Raw genomic sequence first — 24,334 nt, 5'->3', positions numbered from 1 at the left:
TTTGCTTCAAGGGTTGAGTGCTTCAAGAGACTGACAATTACATTTCTTCTTTTTATCATAAGGGACATACTTTTGCCAGCTGTGCTGTTTGAGAAGCATACTTCTCAGCCTGAATCTCAGAGCGGTCAGTCTCACAAGTGGCTGGATGTAGTTTTTATTTCTTTAGGGATGCAAAGGATACATAGGTATCAATCTCCTTCTGAATACACAGGGACTGGGAATGAAAGATCTTCACAGCTCTCATCTTTCAGTCCTTGATTTATGTAATGGTGTAGCTACATCTCTCTCTATGAAATGATATATAGTGATATAACAACAGATCTCTCTCTTGCCCGGGAGAAAAGGTTTTCCCACCCCTCAGATTCTTAGAGATTTGGTTTAGAAATAGAGAAACAGAGAAAGTTCAAGGTTGAAACGTTTCAAAAGTTGCATTTTAGGTAAGAGGTTTGGTATAACCAGTTTTATCAAAAATAGGTTGTAACTAAGAGGCATTTGGATCAACAATTTCAGAGTGATATATTAGATATGCCGCATACATCAGACTTCCTGTGGAATGGTGCTGGATGCTATTGTTACGCAGAACCAGGTAAATTGAGATATTTTAGGAAAGATGTCGTTTGTGATTCATATTTATTTATCCAAGAAGCAATTTTTTTGTTCCTGAACTTGAGCATCTGTAGCTTCTGTTAGAATGCAGGTGCAGTTACCTTATGAAGGTGTGGCATCACCACTAATACACTGAAATTCTGAAATGCTTTATTACCAGTAAAGCATATATTGCAGTAACATGCCACAGGCAGAATTGTGCTTACACACCCTGCACAAAGAGGAGGGAGGGGAGAAAGCCTGAAACAAATACAGGAACAGCAGATTTCCTGCTAGAGAAATCGATAGAGGTATAAATCATTTTGGATGTTACAGTAATCCACGCTACGGGTTATGTTACACTAATTGCGTCAATGTTTGTATTTAAGTACAAGCTGGTTTTAATTTCTTGTGGGGATTTTAGCATGACACACTGGGAAAGCTAATGATTCTTTTTATTGCTTCTTTCCAGAATTGTCGTAAGTGGTAAAAGATGCTTCAGTTCTTCAGCTCTGAGAGCAGGGCAGGCGTTAATATAATGCTTAACTCAGTAGGAATAAGATGAAGAGTTTGGTCAAAACAAAAGGAGAGAAAGTTAATACAGAATAAACAGTTTGGACAATTGAAGAGACTAAAAAACTTCTGTGGAGCAGGATTGGGGGAAATTAATCACACACACACACCACTGCAGCTGTGTGATGACAGAGGGCTCAATATGAGTTTTGAGGGCTCATCTGGCTCACAGAGGAAAGAAACAGCAGGAACTGTTGCTTTCCAGCAGCATAAGGGAAGCTGTGAGGCACTGTCAAAGGCCAGATCCAGCTCTCACTGCTGCTTAGGGCTCCAGTCATCAGGCCATTTAGTTCCCAACTTCCTGAAACAACTGTCTGAGGAGCTGGGGAGTGTGAAGGCTTTTGACACTTCTGGTTGTCTCATTGATGTGTACATCTCAAATTAGCAAAGTGTGTCAGATTGGCTCCATTGACTGGGTCACTCCCAGCCCTCAAATTTCTTCTAATAATGAGACAGTTTTCTAAGGCAGGAAAAGTCCAGTATGTATTTGACTGTGGAGTCTTATGCAAGCCCTAGGACAGGTCAAAGTAGCTGAATTAGGGACGTTGAGGTGGACATTTCCAGGTTGAAGTGAAACACCTTCATATTTACAGGGATTTTCCCACTGATTTGAGTGGCAGTTGGGTTGGTTCTCAAAGTGCTCCTGTTAGTTAGTTACTACCCACATCCTACACAGACACATTAGTTATGTCAAGCTTTGTCATTGTGCATAATAACAAAATTATTCTAGCAGACACCCAAATATCGGGCCATTTTCCTTTTTAGCGTGTGAAGTTCCTTGAAAATGGCTGATCTCAGACCCTTTAAAATGTCCCTTGAAGGTGTGATTCTAAATGAGCTAAGATGCATGTCCAATCATGAATATAAACCACTTGAGTGGCTTTGCACGTGCTGTTCCTAGCACAGCCGGAGCATTATGGTATCAGCAGAAGGCTGGTGTGTATGTGCACAATCAGTGTGCAGAAGAGATACCTGAGGCTGTCAGCCAGCTCTTGTGGTATCAGCAATAGCATCCTAATGCAGAGTGGCCCTGAAAACTGTGACTGCCCAGTACCTCTGGAGTCCAGCCTTGGACCAGAGTCAGTCAGGGAAACAGCTGAGCCTCTTGAAATGGCTTCTTTGACACCAACTTGTTCACAGATCTCTCCTGAGCAACACAGCTCAAAAGCACAACCACTTTTTTTTTTCCCCCTAAAGAAGCATAGCAAAGTTGTTTTCTTTCAAAAGAAATACAATTCATTGAATCTATGATTCAAACTATAAACCCAGAGTTTATTAGCATTCCTCCGTCCCCGGAATACCACTTTTACTGGGCCCCTCCTTACTGTGTGCCTGCTCAACTTCTCCCTGTCAGGCTCTGTGGTAATTAGCTTCTGTGGTAAAAGTCCTTTGGCTTGCTGCCAGGTCAGTCCTTTCAGCTGAATCAAGAATAACACAGGGAAGAAAAAGCAGCAGTCATAAAACATCAGTAACACAGGGGAACATTAGGCTGTTTGTCCACGTCACCCATGTGACTTTTGCAGCCTCATGCCTCACGGTCTCCTTTCTTCAGGCAGCAGATCCACCATCTCTGAATGGTGGGTGCTGTCTGCCTCTTCAAGGGAGATGTGCTGAAAGTTTTTGTGAGTCTCAGCTGCTCCAGATTGCTAACAGCCCTTGAAGAGCTCTTTAGGGACATGCTTAAAGCAGTCAAGCCCTTTTACTGATTTAGTTGGGTTTTCAGGCTCCCTCACCAGCTCAGGAAGTAGCAGTAGCTCAGTATAGGTAGCTGCCCTCTACAGCTAACTTGTTCCTGTTATTCCAGTGTTGAGTCATGTGTAGTTAAGCCTTGCTACATAGCTGAACTGAGCAGGATTTGTCTTCTGTACCTTGCTGCTTGTGTGTGGCTCTTTCTGCCTCCATCGGTGGGGTTTAAAGAGCATTGTATCGTGTTCCTGCTTGCAGAATAACCAAACTCCATTCCCCACTGCTGGATAAATCCCCACCGTTGGATAAATGATGAGGTGATGCTGTGGCAGTGTTTCCACTCAGTGACATTTGCCCTGAAGGGTTAGGAAGTAAATAAAACATAGATCCATGTTTATTGCTGTTGTCATGTCTCTTTTCAAGTGTTTTCCTTTCTAGATTAAACAAACCAACTCTCTCTACTTGGAAGTTCATGGTTTCAAGGGTCTTGTTTCTATTGCTTTCCGACTGTTTACATCTGCAGTTAAGTGAAGCGCTGCTATCTACTTTAGCAGCACTGGTGGCCATATATATTTACCACATTTTACCATAAACACTTCTATTGATGCAATGCAAAAACTGTGTTTTTAAAAACTAGTTTATGCTGTTGATTCTCCTTCTGCCTAGTTTTGCTGCAGAGCGAGATATTTACCCACTTAATGTGCTGGTACCTTGCTCTTTGACAGTGTCTTGTTCTTGGGTGTATTTGCTGTGTTATTTCATTTCTACTGATTTCTCTATATTGTTAAGCTCAAACAAAGCCTAATTCAGTCCTTCAAAATACTTGTACTCCACACATTTCCCTCCATAAAGGTAATGTAACCACCTCTGGATGAGGCAAGTTCAAGAGAAGAGCATTTAAGTAAAATTATGAGAACTTCCGGTAATAAACTTTGGTTATTTCAAGGACTTCAGCAGGTCAGAGCTTCATCTTCCTATGTTTCTATTTAGTTTCTATTACATTCTCTTTATTCTGCTGGCACATGGGTTAGTGAGCTGATAGGAGAAATGAGTAAGACTATAAGGCATAATAAAAGTACCCATTTTCATAGTTACATAGTTACACCTGCCAAAGTTTTGTACCAGTAGAGAAGCTCAATAGGATATTTTATAGCAGTGTCACTGTTTTATTGCCATTGACTCTATGCTGTGTCACTCTTGCTGTTGTAACAACTATTTAGTATCAGGTGAGTCCAGAGATGAGCCATGAAGATGATCAGAGGGCTGGAGCACCTCTCCTATTGAAACAGGCAGAGAAAGTTGGGGTTGTTCATCCTGGAGAAGAGAAGGCTCTGGAGGGCACCTTAAAGCAGCCTTCCCAGTACCTAAAGGGTCTGACAAAAAAATGAAGGACTTTTTACAAGGGCATGTAGCAATAGGCCAAGGGGTAACGGCTTTACAGTCAAAGAGAGTAAATCTAGATTAGATATTGGGAAGAAGTTCTTCACTGTGAGGGTGGTGAGGCACTGGCTCTGGCACTGTAGCTGCCCCATCCCTGGAAATGTTCAGGGTCAGGCTAGATGGGGCTTTGAGCAACCTGGTCTAGCAGAAGGTACCCTTGCTCATGGAAGGAGATATGGAACTAGATGATCTTTGTGGTCCCTTCCAAACCAAATAATTCTGTGATTATATGATTAAATGCCTTATTGTATCTAAAGTCTTGAAAACAAATAAATTCTATAGCAACACACTAGTTGCACATGCATTTTACACTGACATCAGTCATATATTGACATATTAGGGTAAATAAAATTATCTTAAAAAATGGGGAGTGTTCCTATCTTGTATTTTTGTTTGTTCAATGGGCGAAACTTTTTATAACAGTATTTTCAAATCTCTTGCCCAAACATTAAGCTATTATATTCTTCAATAACATCATTTTTTAACCTTCCTGCTCTTTCTCTGAGAAGATACTTTATCTTGTTTCAGGGATTGAAAATACACACATGGTTCTCCAGAACAATATATTGGCCTTGGCAGGAGGCTGGGCTGATGGAGTAAGTTTCCAGGTCTGTCAAAGATCTGTTGCATAATTTTGACTAAGCCAAGATTTTGACTAGTTGGTCACCAGATGACCTCATTTTTTTCCTGCACTGCTCAAGTACCCTTAATGAAAGAAGTACCCTGTCAAAAATTAAACACATTTTAGGTGGCCATTCTGGTTCAGAACAGCATGGTATCAAAAATAGATGTGCATGGTGTAAGAAAACATATATGGTACTTCTCTCTAATGAGGAGCAGCTGAGGGAACTAGGGTTGTTCAGTCTGCAGAAAAGGAGGCTAAAAGGAGATCTTATCATTCTCTACAATTACCTGAAAGGAGGTTGCAGTGAGATGGGTGTCGGTCTCTTTTCCCAAGTAACAAGAGATAGGATGAGATGAAATGTCCTCAAGTTGCTCCAGGGGAGGATTAGACTGGATATTAGGAAACATTTCTTCCCTGGAAGGGTTGTCAAGCTCTGGAAGAGGCTGCACAGGGAAGTGGTGGAGCCACCATCCCTGGTGGTGTTTGAAAGACATGTAGATGTAGTACTTAGGGACATGGTTTAGTGCTGGATGTGGCAGCACTGGGTTAATGGTTGGACTCAACCTTAAAGGTCTTTCCCGACCTAAATTATTCCCTGATTGTAAGCAACTTTGTCTGTTTTGAAACAGGTTCCTTATCTGCTGCACTTCAGAGCTTGGAAACACCGGTTTGCACATTGTATGTTGGGTTTGCAGATAAAGACAAGGTGAGAGTGTGTATTGGTCCGTGGTCCTGTTTCCATCCTTTCACCACGACCTATTCCAACAACCATGCTATGCTCACAGGTGGAACTGGGAAGATCTCTTGGTTTATGTTATTTATGAAGTGCTGTTAAGCATGATATACTGAATATTAGAAACTACCATGAGTGTTTGCATTGAAATCTAGGTATTTAGTCAAAGAATTTGGTTTATGATTTTGTGTAAGGCCCACATGCCTTGAAACATCTAATGTCAGAATTCTTTGTTGCCATTATTTTTATTGAAGCATGGATCTTTCGCTTGGTTCACCATAAAGTGAAGCATTTTATTTACGATAATAGACAGTTTAGGGCTGTAGGGGCATTATAACGTTGCTGGTGTAGATACAACTTTATCAGAAGATACAAACATGACCCGCAATAGAAACAAACACCAAAGAGAACACGATGAAACGTTCACTGTTTACAAATCACTTCATTACTACAGACACCAAATGGCAGTTACTGTAAGTAAATCAGTTGCAGAGAACTGACTACATTTAGGGGAGCTTCTGTTTGGGGCATCATCCACAACTCCTTAGTAGAAAAAAGTTTAATGTCAAGCGTTCTTCGTTTATCCACAAAACAATGCTAACCAACAGACATATCGAAGAATAAGACTGAAGGATATCAATGACTTTATGACTACTTTTGCAATTATCTTCTTGATTAGGTACTTTGATTTTTTCTTTTTTGATACATTTTGTCAGAAGGTAAATAGCCCAAAAATCAGCAGCAAAAATATTACAACAACAAAACAAGTAAATACAGTGCCAATGTGTCATGTTTTAGAAGAGAATACAAAGAGGACAAACAATGATAACTTAATCATATAAAATGACATGGAGCTGAAATACAGTGCACTTAAATACCTATGTGACAAAGAATGTTAAAATTCTGTACTGAGTATGTGAGGGGTTTTTTTTTTTAAAACATAAAATCTGAAAAAGTCTTTGTGCTTAAACTTTTTTTCCTGTTAAACAGAATTAGTTGCTTACTTCCAATACTGCCACCGTAACTGATATTACAACAGATCACAATTTTCACAGACACGTCAACATTAAAACATTTACCTATGAGAAAATAAGTCACTTCTCATTAGTTCACAGTGCGAAAAAAGTGGTGTACACTCTGTCTTGAGAAAGGCTTTCAGTTATTCATCAAGCCAATTGCAGAAAAGTCCTGATACCAGACGCAGTGCTAGATTTAAAGAATGGAAAGCAACACATCACATGTTGGGAGGAAAAAAATAAATTTCTCATTTCTTCATGGATATCGTCTAAGTGACCTTCGTCTTCTGTTGTAGAAATGCCTGAGCCCATGTTGCCGTGAAAAATTCATCATGTAATTTTGTTTGCGAGTGCTGTTAAAATCAAAGGGCGGAGGAAGAGAAGAGTGTCAGTTTCTTTTATATGTACTTTAAATTCTTACGGAGCAGCGAGCTCATGGCACAGATTCGTCTTTGTCCTTGCGTGACCTTTCAAGCCTGCGTAAGGTGAAGTGCACCCTTTGCACAACAGCAAGGCACAAGGCAATTGAGAATCTGTCCCACTTTGCTTCTATTTACAGTTCATTATCTTAGGGAAAGTTAAGAACTTTCAGCTAAGGAAAACTTGTGCTGCCTAGGGCCATATTCACTAAAGCTGTATGCACTTCATACCCTTTCAATAGAGGGCATTTCTGTACAGTGGTTTTATACTCCTGTTATTCTTCTGACTTTGATGATTAACTGCTTTACCCTGACAAGAGAAAAAAAGCTTTACTCCCTTATTTTCCACTTCTGTGGTATAGGAAGTGAAGTATAGCACTTTTACTCAGACTTTATGTTTTCCTCCCCTTTACACCCCCATTCAAAATTAAAGAAAGATCTGGGAAATAAGCATCATCACGTCTGGGAGGAGACCAGGCAAGGAACAGCTTGACTGCAGCCTAATTGAAGAAGGGAAACTGTTTGGAAGATCTACCTGGAGGACAAGACCCATCCCACCCAACAAGTTTCTTCTCCTCCCATTGAGGGAAGAAAGAACCATGTTAGGGCAGCAGTGGACAAGACTATCTGGCCCTTTGGTACCCAAAAGCCATCTAACTTCTAAGGGCTGGATTCCACCTTCAGTTTCCAACTCACATCAGCTTTAGAAATGGAGCTGTAACATCTGTGTTGCACCCTTGTGAGTCCACTTATGGCTAATACAGACTTGCCTACACCTTGGAGGGAACCAAGTGTGCAGCACTACAGACCTTCTACATCCCACTGCCTCTGCTGTGGCAGGGAACTGCAGAACAGCCACAGAGCTTTGTCTGGCTTTACTTTTTCTTGCTCTGTCTACATATATATCCAGACTCCTAGTGTATGCACACAAATACAGATCTGCATAGATCTACAGCCAGTCTGCATTCAGAGTTCCGTGACAATGAAAAGGTTTGGATATTCTGAAGTTTTGATAAAGGAGGTCTCCTCTCAGACCTACAACTTGCTGTGCACTTGACCAGATGTATAGAGCAGCAAAGAATCATAGAATGGCAGGGGTTGGAAGGGACCTTTAGCGATCATCCAGTCCAACCCTCCTGCAGGAGCAGGGTCACCTAGATCAGGTCGCACAGGAACATGTCCAGGTGGGTCTTGAAGACCTCCAAGGAAGGAGACTGCACACCCTCCCTGGGCAGCCTGTGCCAGGGCTCCCTCACCCTCAGAAATTTTTATAAGAGAGACAGTGACTCTTGCACTCTGCACTGTAGAGTTCCAGGGTATGGGAAAAACCTTCGGTAGGAGAATTACATTTAAAAATAAAAATAGTAAGGCATACTGCTGCTCTAGTTTTCAAAGCCACCTGACTCCCTTTCTCCAAATGGAAAAATGGCATACAAGGTACTCCCATGGATGCAGTCAGAGGATACAACTTCTATAAGAGGTATAGCACAGTGTTAACCATGCAGACCCCAAGGACAACTTCAGCAGGTATAAGGTGCTTCACCCAGGAGGAAGTGCTGGTGACTGTGTGGACAAATTTTCTTCTGGTTTCCTGAGGAAAGGAGCTGCGAAGTTGTAGTGGATCTGTTCTGACTCCCTCTTCTAATCCTCCCGGCCTACTTTGGTCCTTGTGCTTCCTAGCTTCATCTTGCAGTAGAAGGGTGCCTGGCCTAAGCATCTCTACTCCAAGGGGCTGGATGTTACCAGGGCTCTCCAAACCATGACATCCATATTCTAAAGCTGATCCATGAAGTAAAGGCCTGCAGTAGACATTACAGTCAACAAATCTCCCATTTGTGAGTGCAAGGCAGGTTTTTACTTTTAAGTTTTCTCTGTAAGATGTGTATATTCGTACTGTTATCATACATTCCTCTCTAGTGCATAAGCTTATTTTTAGTGAATGTGGCCCTTAGGAATTATTGCATGCTTTGCAAAATGCATATGATCCTCCAAAGGCAAAGATAACTTTTGCTGTAGTATGCTAATTTCTTTTCAAAAAATTTATATAACAAAATTAAACTGTCTTCAACAGTGAACCTAGAACACAATTGACTAAACTGAATAAAAGCAGTTGTGTAAAAATCTAGGTAATAAACCCCTGAGTAAATTCAAGTCACTTCCCAACTATTTTTTGAAGGCTTTGCAATTTTAAGTTTTTTCTATTGGAATATACATACAAGAATGAAACACAGTGGAGCTCCTGATGACAATGAAAGCTAACAGACCTACACTCAGCACAACTTTTGTCACTGTCACAGTAAGGCAGAGCTCTAGAGTGTTTGGCAGTTGTTTGAGCTTGACTTGTCCTGACTTTCACCTGACTTCTTCAATTGAAAAGGAAAGGTCTCTGCTGATTTGAAAGAGTTTTGTGTGAGAGTAACAGTGGTGAATTTGTCTAGTTTTAATGCCACTTGGTAGCTCAAAGGCAAAGAAGCACTGAAGATCATCCTTTATTCTGGTCCTGTAATCATCTCAGTGGAATATTGCCCTCACTCCAATGCCAAGTGCCGCACCGAGGATGGCAGAAGGGACCTTGAACCCACTCCTGAAAGTGGCTGACGTGGATCATGAGGTTTGGAGGAGGTCTTAATCTGGCCTTCCCTTTAATTCCCATTGCCTGAGAAGTGAGTGGTTCCTTAGACACAGGCCCTTCAAGGCAACATCCCACCTCTCAGGGGAGCATTCTCACTGTAAAGTGAGGACTGGGAGAAGGCTACTCTGCAGCCAAAACATGGAAGACAGGAGCCTGGGAGAATGCCCAGCCCAACTCTGAGTGACCTTGGCTGTAGGTACATGGGGCCAAACAGAGCCTGTCAATGTGTTTGGTTTTTCTGGACCTGGTTAGATTTACAGAGCTGTAGATTTTAGGACTGAGTTTGACTGTGAGAGCCTCAGCTTGGGCAAGACTTGGACAGTCAGGGCACATGCTGAGCTACAGTCCTTGGCCTGGAGGGGCCTTTGAGTTCCCCCATCTCCCTCCTGATCTGCTCACATTCAGCAAAAGCTCAACAGAGAATTTCAGGCCTCATGCTCTGTTTCACTTCAAATGCCTAACCATTTTGAATCTGGCCTTAAAGGTATGATGAAGAAGTTTAAAACAATGAATAAAGAAAAAAAAAAACCAAACAACAAAAATAAAGGAAAAGAATTGAAAGAAGGAACAAAAAAGGTTACCTAAGAATTTATGAGTTTTACTTATTTTTTGTGTATATCATTCTGGCTTGTTATTTTATAAAATGATCAAGAAATTACAAAGAAACAGACATTTATGTCTTACTCTGAACACCAGAGCAGTGCAGTATATGAAAAACAAGAGAAATCTAAATTCTCAAGAACTAAGTTCTTGTGTTTTTTGTGTACACTGAGATGGTTCAAACATGCTGTCACCAACATGTGCAACAGACTTTTCAGCTGCTTGATGCTACATGAAAAATTTATGCCTGCTATAGAAAATGGTATGCTTTTCACTCTTTCTATAGGTAGATACGTATACCCTTTGTATTATATTGTATAGTATGTATAGTCTGGTATCCTCAAAATCAGAGTGGCTCTGTATTTATTTTTTTTGAATTAATTTTATATATTTGTAGGAGGCAAGCACAAAAGAGATTGATCGTGCTTTATAAGATCATAATAAGAATGGTATTATTTAATTTGCAGGAGTACTTACACATATCTTGCATTTGGTGGATGTAAGAATGCTTTCAGTACTATTAGTAACAAATGCAATTTGTATTTTCACAGGCTGATAAGAGGCTTTACCATACTTTCGCTGTTGTTTTCTTGTTCAGAGCACTCAGAATGTCCCAGTCAGCAATGAAGCTACCTTAGGAATAGACCCCTCTTTCCATAATGGAGGATGTGGAGGGAACTTTTGTTTGGATCTCAGTGGCAACTTGAAGGCTGCTTTGCAAATGTGTAGTGGACTGGTCAGCATCTGCTGAGCCTTCTGCCTTTTCTATGCATTCATTGAACTATTAGTGAATCAGAAAAGTACAGATTCAAAATAGTTATCTGTGTATTGCTGATGGAGAAAATAGCAAAAAAACCCAATTAGTTTGAGTGAGTACTGTGTAATCTGTTCTACTGTTTTGAGTGCAGCATTAAAAAAATAAATAGAAGGCAATACTGCTCCTGTTTATGTAGGGAGCCCTAAATAACCTTCCAGTGAAGTCACTGGATTTATACTAATTAGATGAAAACAAGGTGCAGCCAATATAGAAGAACAAAATTCTGTCTAAGGTATGTTCAAGAAATGCCTAGAATTATGAGAATTATGAGAAGGGGTCACTCTGGGTCTTTAATCAAGCATTCTGGCTACTGCATGTTTTCTGAAACACAGTTTGAAGTACAAGTCTGCAATTTAAAATTTCTGAAAATAGAACAGAGACAAATGGAATGAAAAATATGTGGTAAACCCTTCCAGTATGTACTAACAGAATTAACTATTTCTCTGAAATAATTCAGAGAATTATTTCTCTGGTTTTATTTTTTGTTGACAAGGCACAATAGGAACCAAATAGAAACAAAATCATTTGAGTAACAAAATGAAACATGAACAAAGCCCTATAAAACAGCAAAGGCATGCCTCTCAGGACTAGGCTTGGGATACATTTTGAGGCTAAATTAAAAATGCTTTGTTAGAAGGGTACTATAATGAGAATTGTGATCTTCTCTGACTGAAGTCCTGATGGCTCATATCAATGACAAATATTCTTTGGCTCCAGTGAGGTCAAGATCTGAACTGAGAGCTCAGTAACTATGTTGGATGGTGGTATCTACGAACTGTGTCAGCAGAAAACAGCAGTTACAAGAAACAACAGAACTACCTGGGAGACGCTTGCCCTCTTACTCCAACCCTTAGTCTACTCAGGGTAAGCATGGCTCACTTGCTGTGTGTCTAAGGGGCACTGGTGGCTGTGCCAACATGCAGATTCCCTGGCATACACTGCCTGGCTCTGGTAAGTAATTATGGAAAAAAGTGGGAATTCCCAGCTAAGAGGTCGCCAATGCCATGTGCTGGGTGCCTGCCATCAGCAGTTATCAGTGAACTGTAGGAGAAGCAGAAGTCTTTCTCACCACAGCCTCAGCAAAATGCCCACTGTGGTACACAGTGAGCTGCTGAACACTTTCTGTTGGGTTTAACTTCCCCCATTGCTCCCTGGGGAAGAGCTGCAGAATCAGGGCACTCGAGAGCTACGTGGCACATATAAGAGGGTACAAACGATTTTCCACCAACCCATCATTGCTAAAGCTTTGTGAAAGAGATGTAGCTGTAACTGAAATATACATTTGATATTGATTCAGGGAAAGTACTTACCTTATTCTAGTGTAAAACCAATGACAGCAAACAATGAAATACAACACAAGTTAGAAAATGCCTTTCAATGCATGCAGCACTGTGATTAGTCATAAAACCCTGATGAGGTTTAGAGGCAATATAGGACTTTTCATCTCTTTTGAAAATAGAAATTGAACAAATTATTTCCTGACATTTCAAATAAATGTTTATAATTTTTATTTTCTATAAAATTCAGCATGCACTTTTTAGAAACATAATAAAAATGTCATAAAAGCACAGACTGCATCATACTAAATTTGGCATAAATGTTGCAAATATCGAGATAATTTCCTAACGTTTGAACTGTTTCTATCCTTTATTATAAAGATGTTGATACTTTAATTTAAATGCATTTTTCATGTCATTGCCTTTTACTAAAAAAAAAAGCAGATGAAAATGCTTTTCCACATGAGCACTCACTGTTAGAGACAGAATATGTAATTTGTATTTGAATGTTGTAAAATAAGAGTAAACATTCTTTGCACCAAATGCAACGTAAGTTCTCACTAAATCATTTGTGCCAAAAAAGTGGAAATATCTTGACAATGACAAGCATGGAGTGATGGCTATGGAGGGATTTGTTCTGCTGTCCAACAGTTAACCATAAAATAGTAGGTGGGGGTAACGTTTCTTGCGTTCCTTGCCCAACTCAGGTTCCTTTGGATCACATCATGAGTTTTGAGGTGCAAAGAAAGCAACATCAGACCCTTAGTGTTCAACTTAGAACTAAAGAACCCTTTAGTTCTCAGTACCTTTGGCCGGAATTGAGTTTATGAGCGGTCTATAAAGGGCCTACCCTATACACAAAGAAATGACAGTTCCAAATGCACATGCAAAAAAGTGTGTGGTGTCTGTGCAGCAGACAGGCTGAGAGCTGTGCTTCCAGAGAAAAACAATGTGCAAATGAAATGCAGAGTTGGACACAGGCTCTTCTTAGGGCAGAAGTACAGGGGCACAGAAGAACAGTTTTTCTTAAGCTTAGGGTAAAATATCTTTTTTTATATCCTAAGAAGAGCCACATAGAATATATGAGAGTTGTGCCAAAGCTTGCTTTAGAAATGGAGAGAAAAAAATGCTGCACTAATGAGGACTAATCGCTACTAGCTTTTAACAGGACTGGACAACTTGACATCTGATATCCTCTCCCCACTACAGAGTAGACATCAACTGTTGTTAAAATAAGTTGGCAAGATCAATTGGCAGAACATAATCAAGGCAGGTATTGTGGTTCACCAGTTCAAAGGAGGTGCTCAGGTTGAGCACCATTTGTGGCTGCATCACAGTCTTAACCATACTGCTTTTTAATTAGTGATTGAAATATTTCATTCAAAAGTGCAATGATTGTAAGTAGCATACAGTAGCATCCATCTTTGGCTTTTCTTATCACTGCCAGGTATTTCATGTGCATGTACAATCTGCAGGTTAACTTTTTCTCCCCAGTAAACTATCTTAGGAGCAAAATGAAACAAAAAAATTGCACCCTGAAAATATATTTGCTAGTGAGAGGGTGATGGCCTTTGTCTCAGAAATTAATTGGACTGAACAGAATGGCACAACCCTGGCTGTGCATCTAAGTGGTATCTGCCCTACCATTTGGCAGCTGGGCCTGTGACAGAATTAATTTCAAATCTTTGGGTTCCAGAGAAGAGTTGAGGCATGAAAGCAGACATTCACAGATTTGCCCCAGGGGTGAGAATTGTAAGGAGAAGCAGGGACATCCCTCACATTGGATGGGAAATATAATCAAGAAAATCCTTGGTTATGGTACATCTCTGCAGACCAGCTCTACCTGCTGGCAGGTGCTTTCCATGCTTGCTCTCTCTTTAACCCTTACTCTACTCAAGGAGAGCATGGCTCATTTGCCTATGGGCTAAGGAAAAACTGGAACAGCACTTAGGTGTGTACCTGGGTGTGCAGACAGCCACAGAGGCTTGCCTTCTGCTTCAGCATGGATGCACAGATCACAAACAGACATGAAAATCTAGGACTTAAACCAAGGCCAAGGAGGATAATTTTGATGGTGCCCAGAGAGCTGTATGGGGTGTCGTTGAGGTGAGAGGTGGAGTGCAGTGTTGTAAGAGGACTGAACAAAGACCATGTCAGACATAGACCATCAACAGGTCTTGTAGCTGGATCATGGCTTTCTGAGACAAGGTCAGAGTGTCAAAAAGAATTACTTTCCATTTGGGAGGCACAGATTTTTCCTAAGATGTCCCAGCTTCGGGATGGATAAAGCAGGTAGAAGCCTACTGACTTTCCAATGATTCCCGGTAGAATTATTGAGAAGAGGTAATTACAGCACTGTGGTGAATTATTTAAGTTCAAGTCATGCCTCTGAAGCTCTGTCAGAGAGACCTGGAGGGGCCTGATAGGGGGCTGATGCCCACAGAGCTCTTGTCTGGCAATCTCCATGGGAGGCAGAGTACCTGCCTCCTCACCTTTTACTGGAGGGCTGCCCTGTCAAGGTGGCTCGCTCTCCCCAGGGGCAGGCAGGGTTTCTGTGCCCTTCGTTGGAAAATGTAGGAATTTAAGAATTAAAACTAAGTCCTATCCCTAGTGTTAATGCTGTGGCTCCTGTTATAGCCCTGGTATGTGAAGGATCATCCAGGGTTAGTGCTAACAGACACTGATTCAGGCTCCCTTCTGAACGCCTGCAAGTGCTCCATGGGAGTGAACAAGTGTCTTTATCATTTTGCAGGTGAAGAAACTGAAGCATTAGGAGTAAAGTGGCCAGTGTGAGGTGGCTGAGGGAAACAGCAGAGCTGAAGGACAACCCAGATAAGAGTATCTATGGACAAGAAGCAGTGTATCTCCTTTCAGAAGACCTTCCAAAGGCTTTATCGAACCCTTTGCAGTTACTTGTTAAGAGGCCTACAGAGTATTTTGATGAATCAAGAAGGTGCAGATAGAACTTAGTAAAACAGAGGGGTCAAAGCCACCTGTCAGGTCTGAGCACATGCCAGCATATGAGCCAGATGTACCATAGCACCTAATTCTGCCTTTCCTGAGAGCAGCACAGCTCACATGTTGTAGTAAGCAGGGACGGGGTCTCCAGAGCTGACCTTTGGGAAATATGCTGCCATGACACTGCATTTCAGAGTACTCTGTAGGAAGAAAATGTCTGGTTTGATCTGTCTTCCTCTATGGGTTGTACCAGATGTCACTTGAACTGGGTGGAAATTCTGTTTCTAACTTGGTATTTTGGCCAATGTTCAGAAGAGCTTTGAAACTCTTTAACAGGAGAAAAAGAAGAGAAGGAAGGAAGCATTGTCTGCCCATCTGATTCCTTCTTTAGTCAAGGTGTGATTACCTGCTATAGTGTTTCTATTGCTGTCTTCATTCTAGTGTAACATATATGACCGACTTGTCACCATTCAACCTGTATCTTTAGACTATAACCTTACATATCTCATTGTCAAAGAAGTTCTCCATATTTTAGCTTAAGAATCCCTTTTTAAAGGTCTGTCCTATTCCTACTTATACTCCCCCACTCAATGCTTGGATTGACAGATAATTCTATGCTCTATGTTTTTTATGACCTGATTTTTTTCTCTTTAATTAATTTTTTGTTGATTGCAGGATAGAAAGAGATAGGAATATTTCAGAACTACTAATGCCTTTTTCCATGGTTTCCTAAATACTGTGAACTTCCTGTGGGTTTATACTCTTCCGTATCTTTCCTGATGCAGCCACTGATTCACTAAGCCAGGAATCACATCTGTCCCTCTGTTCCTTCAAGTTTTAAGCTTAATGTTATGGAAGCAGAGCCCAGCAAGGTGTGTAAAAGCAGCAGAGCGTGTACCGTTACTCAGTGTTGGGATCAGTTTGGATTGTGGTTGATATGAGTGCCATGCAAGCTGGTGCTTCTCAGTGGAAAGAACAGGGCTAACTAGCAGTCAGATAATTCACTTTGCTATTGTTACAAAACATTACTTGCAGTGTCTCTGCTAATTCAGAAACCTCATGTTTATAATTACACAGCCTGGAGATAATCCAAGCCTAAGTTCTTCATTGCTGGTTTTTAAATTGTTCAATAAAAGGAATGTTTGAACCTATCTATGGAGCAGGCACGCCTCTCTCTGCCAACCACTGTCAGCGATGAGTTCCCTCCCGTGAAGCCACTAGCATTTCACTTCTACTGGAACTACATTGTTAGAGAAAAAGCAGGTCATCTCTTCATGATGTAACACAGGAAAAACGGGTTAGCTGCCAGCGAAACCCATCTCAAGAATGGGAGAATCAGGAGGGTGCAGACACTTTGCTTGGTAAAATCTTGATAGGGGGATGAATATAGAGCTCGGACCATAGGAACCTGATATAGTGAACCCTGTTTCTGAACAGTATCCTTCTTACTAAAAAAAGGAAATGAATAAGGCATTAGTTGCTAATGCAAATTTTTCAGAGGCACAACAACATTAATTTGTGCAAAGAGCAATACAGCAGACTCTTGTATTTTTGAAAGGACATAAATCAGCCTTATATGGCAGCACGGTATTCAACAGGAAAATCCTTTCTTATGTCCCAGCACAATATTTTTTTCCCAGTCATTGCTGCATTACTGGAGCACACCAATACTTGCTGGTGATAAAGCCCCACTTTCCCTCCTATGTTTTTCCACAATGCACAACACATACCCCTGCTGTGCCACTTACTTTGTGGCTGTCTTAACCTCTGACAGTTGCAGTCAGGGCAGACTATTAGCAAAGACTCGTTCTCAATGTTTTCCCTGGGCCACAATGGTTCTTACTGAGCTTAACACTCGTGCCATGCTGGAGGAATTTCAGTGCTTTCTGAGATGGGGTGGGATGAGGTGAAGCTGATACTCACAGGACGACTTCTACGTGGTCCAAAGCCCACTGATCATGACCTGTTCCATTGTGACGGGGCTGCCACCAGCGCAGTAAGACTCCTTTCATTCGTGCCTCCCTGTTGTCACAAATGCAAGAGCCTGTGAGAGCTCCAGACTACGGGCATTTTGCACATCCCTCTCTATCCCCCAACAGGAACTGAGAGTAAAGTGAAAGCATTATTTCTACATCCCTGAACATTAGCACACCATACATGCAAAACATTTCGTGGTGAAAAATGCACCCAGAGAAGGAGGACTTTTTTCCCCCCCTTAATATCTTTAAAACAAGTATTCTGTTTTTCTTTCAAGTATTTTGATAAAGTCTAGGCTGGAATTTCTTAATCAGCCTTCCCCTTCAGTTTTCTTCTTTGTTCATTCCCTCATCAACCTTTTTTTCTTGCACGGTGATGCAAAGAGAGATTCTTTTTCAACAGAAATAGATCTTGTGCACTTAGAGGTAATGAAATGTGACTGGGTACTCACAGGGGAACATTATAAGACACTCTTTGGGCTTGTATAAAGTCCTTTGGCTGATGCTGTGCAATTACTTGCCATGTAATTCCATTATTTACACTGTATTGGAGGAGCACTGCCTTGTCTACAGTGTTTGGATCACTCAGATTGGTATTGCAACTGTCTGTTTGTGGAATACTTCCAATTTGCAAAACAAACATGATTTTGCTGTAAAACACAGAGAAAAAAAGATATTTTCAATATACAAAAAATATTCAAACAGCAACAATAGCATTTCCAGGTTTATTTCAGGTGCCTCATTAAAACTTTATGCATCCTCAAGAAGGATTACTTCTAAAATGTGAAATAAACTGTTCTCACATCTCTAGAACACAGCTATCCGTTCAAAGTAATAGTTTACTATGTATAACATTGCCACATAGTCGGAGACAGTAGATCCAATTTTACAATGTATTTGCACAAAACTGAGATACATAAACAAAATAAATATGCAAATGATTGTATGAAAAGATGAAGAAGGGCAAATAAAGGTTGAATATAACCAGTGTCTAAAAGATGTATCATATTCTACCTGGGTGTTCAAATACGAAAGGAAGAGCCTGATTTTTATCTGGCTGATTTGCCACTTCATCCTGTTTCTAATCTTGTTTCAGACAGCTAAATTCAAACCAGTCCAGAAAGCTGTCACTGTGTTAAAAGCCAGCACAGGCTGGTTGCATTTGATTTTGCATGGCCAAAGAGGCTCAACAGATGAAAAAGGTACTCCTGTTCATTGCCAGGTGAGTATAATTCTATTTGACAACTGGAATAGGAAAATGAGTCCGTAATTACTCATAACTGTCATGGAGGCATTACAAACATGGGATTTGTCTTATTAGATCAGGCACTAGTCCAGACAGTCTGGTATCCAGTCTTTGCCAATAGCTTCATTGTCAGCTCTGGCTTACTACACACTGCTCTGTTGGGCATGACGAAAACATCTGACCTTTTCATCTGACATCGCTTCCTTCTGATTCTCCATCTCCCAAATGGAAGTTACCAAGTGTTTGCCAACCCTAACGTTTATCTGCCAGCCACATCTGACTACATGGTACAGCCAGGTCAATGCACCCTCATTAGCACTGGCCCACATGGCTGCATGTACATGTGAAGAGTTCTTTTCTCATGAGCTGATAAAAGAGAATTTTAGGCTCAAAGTGTTACCTTGCTCGGGTGAGATCCAGAGGCTTAGTCACAGCTTGTCGAATTTGACATCCATTAAAATAGAGTGAGTCTCCATGGGCATAGGGTGCCAGCTGTCCACATCCATTCCCTATCACTCCTCCCTGAATGGTTTCCCAGTTTATTTCGGTGACTCTTTCAGATTCAAAATTATCTTTAATATAACTGGGGAGGTCATGGCTAAAAACAGAGCAGTCATCACCTAGAAATGACACAGTGAAGTTATAAACCACACAAAAAACAATTGAGAAAATTGACTTACAGTTCATTGTAATTCCATTTAAGATTTTGGCCTAATAAACAGTGTGACTACAGGCTGAATGTATTCAATCAGATCCATTAATAAAGTGCACATTGCTGTACAGCATTCATTTTTTAGAAAATTGAAGTTGTGAGTCTTATTTTTTACAGCAATATAACTTCAAGAACCACAACAGAGTGTATTGTACTTTGCATTGATGCCGATACGAGAAACCTCAAACTGCCAGTTGAAGGGAAATGCACCAAAACCAGGGGAGGGGTCTGATCTTACGAAGTTACGAAACTCTTTTCTGCAAGACATTAAACGTTGGCTCTACTCCCACAAAGCACTTATAATTTGAGGAGGGCACTCAGGTACTGTTAGGCACGTGCTGCACTGGGGGATAAAAGCAGAACACTCTGTCCTGATGGGATGTGGAGTCAACTCCCTTACAGGTGACAGCCACTAAGAGCTGGATCCCATGTACTCCCCTGGGAGCGGATGAACCCTTGGAAGGAGAACAGAGGTGGGAGGCATCTTTGGGCAAGCAGGTAGCCATGTTCTGCCTTTAATGAAGGCTGAATGGGTTTTACTTTCAGTGCCAGACGGGAATGACTGCTGACTGAATCCAGTGAGAGTAAAGGGAGGGAAGAGCTGTACTTTGCAGATCTGTCAAATGATTACTTTAGAATTTGTTACTCGAGAATTCCAGTGATTCATTTAGGCATGATACATCCCTCTGTCTTTTTAAAAAATTATTATTTTAAATTTTGAGTTAAACTGTAACAGATGTACAAGAGAGAAACTGAAGAAATGAAACCTTGATATCCTTCATCACAAATGCAAATGGCTCCAGTCGTGCAATATCCGCGGCCGCTGCAGAGCTTAGGGCACGCTTCCCCGATGTACACGTGGTCGATTGCCCAGCTTTGTTTCTCTAGTTCTTCTCCCTTCTGAATCCACCTGAACTGAGTTGCACTGCAAATGCCAAAATCCCAGTCATTTCAAGCACAGTGTGCCAGCATAACAGCTGACATTTTATGGGCCCACAGTGAGCTGACTTTTCAGTAACCTACCTGGATGAGACATGATCAGGCAGCTGGATAGTTATTCTTCTCCACATGGAGCTGTTGACAGAGTTATAGATGGTAGCTTCATGGAATTGAAATGGGGAGCAGCCGATGCTATTAGATGAGGAAGGAAGACAGTGTGTCTGGACGAGCTGCCATGAGTCTGTCCTGTAGGAAACAAATGTTTCAGAACAACTGAAAGAACAATGAATGAGAAACAGGTAATTTCCAAGGGTCATGGCATTTCCTGTCTTACTAAACAAACCCAAAAGATTATCAGCGAGTTTCCATGCTCTGTAGCCACAAATAGACAAGATGTGGGGGACTGAAGCACTGGTGCAACAAGGGAGGACACTCTGGCACCAGGAGTGCTGTGAAGCAGCATAGTATACACAGCTGAGTCCAACCATGAAGACTGGCAGGACAGAAGAATGTATTTAGGAGCCTACTCCTTAGTCTCACTCTCTTACAGTATTAAAAGAGTCTCAACATAATTTGCTTCGTGTTACCCATGGTCATTTGAGCACAGAAAATACCTTTGCTTTGATAAATTCTAATGCACTACTATAGTATAGGACAGGAGACAACGTTATTAGTGGTTTTCTCATTAAAGACCAATTTGGGGTTAAGTAACTCCCATTTCATTACAGCTTGGTCCTAAAAATATAGTACTGTATCATACTAAAGCAACAGCTTCATGTGAATATTATGTTCTGCAAGTGTGTTTTTAACAGGAGCATGTTTGTGTCTGTAACTGCAAGCTCAATGCCATGAATGTGTCAACATCTGGGATAAATTATAAAGAGAATTTATGGGAGTTATGTAGACAAATCCCAGTGCTTTCACACAGGCTTTGTTCACATCCTGTTACAAGATGAATAGCAAAGTAATTGCTTTAATAAATAAATGCTCTCTAAGTTTTCAGTGTCAACGTTTTTTCTTATTAGGTCTCTGTATTTTGCTGTCATTTACCTGGCATCCTTTGTATACTCCAGCATCACAGAGTGGAGGTCCCCACAAGAATTTGCCTCACAGCCAACCACAATCTATAGCACAAATAAAATTGACTGCTGTCAGGTAGACATTTAATGTTATATATAATGAAGTCTTGCTCTCCTTTTACATCTTGAACAAAATGCATCAAAAGTGGATGGAAAACAAACTGCTTTTACTTAATGATTTTTTCATTATTGTTACCATTATTTTCAAACAGAATCCTAACACTACATTCCTAAAGTTCAAACTAATTATCTAAACAAATGTTTCAGAAGCACAAAGATGAAGTAGCTCCTTGGCATTTCAGAAAGTGAAATATTTAAATGTGTATTAATTACATATGAAACTAATAATTCAGAACGATGAACATGTGGATATAAACTTAAAGTCAGTGCAATTTAAGAACATAATTATCCTGAATATTTAAAACAATAAAAATATTTGTGTTACATTAGAGTGGAAAGATTACAGTACCAAATAGAAAACAAGAAGCTAAATTTTAAGAGCTTTAAAAAAGCCATGCACCAGAGCTGAGTTCTTAGTTTACAAATAAAATCATTGCTGTGACTGGTGAAGAAAAAGGAGAGAGTCAGGAGAGAAAAACTAGGCAATGAGAGTTTAGTAATATAAGCTATTAAATACTGGTGGGTTATCATCATTTTGGAATTAAAATACATGAAAAAGATGACAGCCTGGGTAAAATAAGCTGCTTGGGAAAGTTTTGGCATTTGGTAGTAAAAAGCATGTTAGGCTATGTTTTATACAATTTCTTTGAAGGTGGCATGATGTGTGAGTGGGGGAAGCAGTGCTTTAAGGGTTATGTAAGGCTGCCAGTATAAAGTAGGCAATAATGCTGAGAAAAGGTGAAAATACTGATTAGCAGAAGATGGAAAATTCTGGAAGTCTTGTCAAAGAGAAGAGCAGGATAAAAATCTATAACAAGAAAATGGATTACTATTTCGATATCCCTGCTATCATATTAGTTCCCGATTCATTTAAGAGAAAGGCCTGGGGAAAGATCTAGAACATCTCTGAACAGCAACTACATGTCACCTTTGGCCATGTGCAGAGTTCCTTAAAACCTTAAAGTAAAACATTCAGAAAAGTTTCTTTGAATATTTAGGTAATTTGCCATGATTCAGGTAAGTTGAAGAGGTACTTCTACTTGAGCACTTTTGCATTTTCCGTGTGCCACTCTTCTCCAGCCTGCCTCTACTGTACCTTTTCTGTTTATTCATGTGTTTGGAGAAAATGGCACATTGTGTGTGCTGTGTATTCCTACCTTAGAAAATAATTCTTACTGAATGCTATGAACCAGTAATTTCACAAAAAAGGAATTAGGCTTCCAACCCCTCTCAGTAACCCCAAAGCATACAGTCAGTCAGATTAATTTGACATTTAACATTCATTCAACCTTTCTGGTGCTCATTACCTACACTTCAGAATCTCCTTTGAATTCTAATAAAAAGTCATTATTAATTATTCATTCAATTGGGCATCCTAGTTGGAAGAACAATAATTTCTGGAGACACATTAGATGATTTTTCATCGCATGCTTTACTTTTGAGAGATAGAGAGAACATTTCTTACTTTAAACTGCATCATGTATCCTGGCTGTATAATGAGCTCCCTGGAGGACAGGATGTTGTGTGTTTTGTCCTTTTTCTTATTTGGCCAGTAGAGATGGAATGATGGATTTCCACAGAACCCTGCAGTCCTTACTGCATTAGGGTAAAAACTCCAGTTTTCTTCATGAGACGTGCCTTCTATTAAGATGAGTTAAATACAATTACTGCATTGTCTCTGTAAACATCAAGGTATTGAATCCACAGAATCACTAGATGCAGTACTTCAGAGATACAAACACTAAATTTACACTGTTTGTCCTGACACACAGTAAATACTAACAGGCATAACAAAAAAAACCCATCAGCTCCAGAGAGGTAATGAAAATGTTTAAATAATAGTACTTAAAAAAATATGATTAAGTACAGCTTTGGTAGGGACATGGTTTAGTCGTGGATGTGGCAGTGTATGGGTTAATGGTTGGATTAATGATCTTAAAGGTCTTTTCCAGTTTTGTGATTCTGTGAGTTGGAGAGAAATATAATTTTTTGCATTTCTTTAGGTATATACACATATATACATGCACACACGGATATATGTCTATGCTCCTCTATTAGTAGCACGAAGAACAACATATAAAGAGCATCACTCTGCAAAACAAAATATTTGCAGAGCTAAAACTCAGAAAAAGTGTGCTTGTGGGCTCACAGGGCTTATCATAGAATCATAGAATGGTAGGGGTTGGAAGGGACCTTTAGCGATCATCTAGTCCAACCCTCCTGCAGAAGCAGGTTCACCTAGATCAGGTCACATAGGAACAAGTTATCTTGGATAAGATATTGCTAGACAAGAGATTATCTGTCACAGCCTGTCTTACCATCATCAAACGTATCTACCAGTTGGCTGGGGTTGATCTCTGCTCCTCCAATCAGGATGTTATCCAGTGCCCACTGCGCCCGGTCGGGGCCCGGAACCACGATCCCGTTGCTGATGGTAAACGGCTGCCACCAGCGCAGGCGGGTCGTGTTGGTCAGAGCGTGTTCAGGGAGAAGGATGTAGTCATGCCTGACTGAGATATATTTTTGGTAATCCATCTCATGAAGCAAAGTCCAGGAAATCCCTAGAATGAAAAGATTCAGGTTTAGTAATGAAACCAAGGGTATGGTAGGATATTCTAAAAGATTAAAGGAAGATAATAGGAAATAAAACATAATGACTAAAGTCTTCTTATAGACAAATCATAACTTCCATGTATAGTTGTCAGCTGTTACTCATTGGCAAGATTAACCTTGTAATGATGTAAAGGAATCAAATTGGCTGGAAACCAGAGTTTACTGAAATCAGACAGGAGGACTATGGAGAAGTCCTGAGCAATAGATGGGAATTTTAGATGGGGAAGTAACTTTTCAAGGAGAAAAATAACTTTATGGTTACAAATTGTCTTATTTTGGATCTCTCTG

General features: G+C 40.4%; 1 protein-coding gene across 1 annotated transcript in view; it reads right to left on the bottom strand.

The window, feature by feature from the left end:
* Positions 1–5,933: 5,933 nt before the first annotated feature.
* The window catches only part of RELN (reelin), a 296,993-nt gene continuing 278,592 nt past the window's right edge, over positions 5,934–24,334 (bottom strand). Inside the window, exons 56-64 of the mRNA XM_062020283.1 lie at positions 23,752–23,994; positions 22,899–23,074; positions 21,285–21,358; positions 20,319–20,480; positions 20,063–20,220; positions 18,984–19,203; positions 17,790–17,987; positions 17,285–17,383; positions 5,934–7,011 (exon numbers count right to left, since the gene is read on the bottom strand). Coding sequence (XP_061876267.1) covers positions 6,915–7,011; positions 17,285–17,383; positions 17,790–17,987; positions 18,984–19,203; positions 20,063–20,220; positions 20,319–20,480; positions 21,285–21,358; positions 22,899–23,074; positions 23,752–23,994 — 1,427 coding nt within the window. The 3' untranslated portion in view covers positions 5,934–6,914. The remainder of the gene's footprint in view (positions 7,012–17,284; positions 17,384–17,789; positions 17,988–18,983; positions 19,204–20,062; positions 20,221–20,318; positions 20,481–21,284; positions 21,359–22,898; positions 23,075–23,751; positions 23,995–24,334) is intronic.

The sequence above is a fragment of the Colius striatus genome, chromosome 1, assembly GCF_028858725.1.
Source record: "Colius striatus isolate bColStr4 chromosome 1, bColStr4.1.hap1, whole genome shotgun sequence".
NCBI classification, from domain to species: domain Eukaryota; kingdom Metazoa; phylum Chordata; class Aves; order Coliiformes; family Coliidae; genus Colius; species Colius striatus.
The sequence above is the reverse complement of the archived record's forward strand: the minus strand, read 5'-3'. Positions and strand labels throughout refer to the sequence as shown.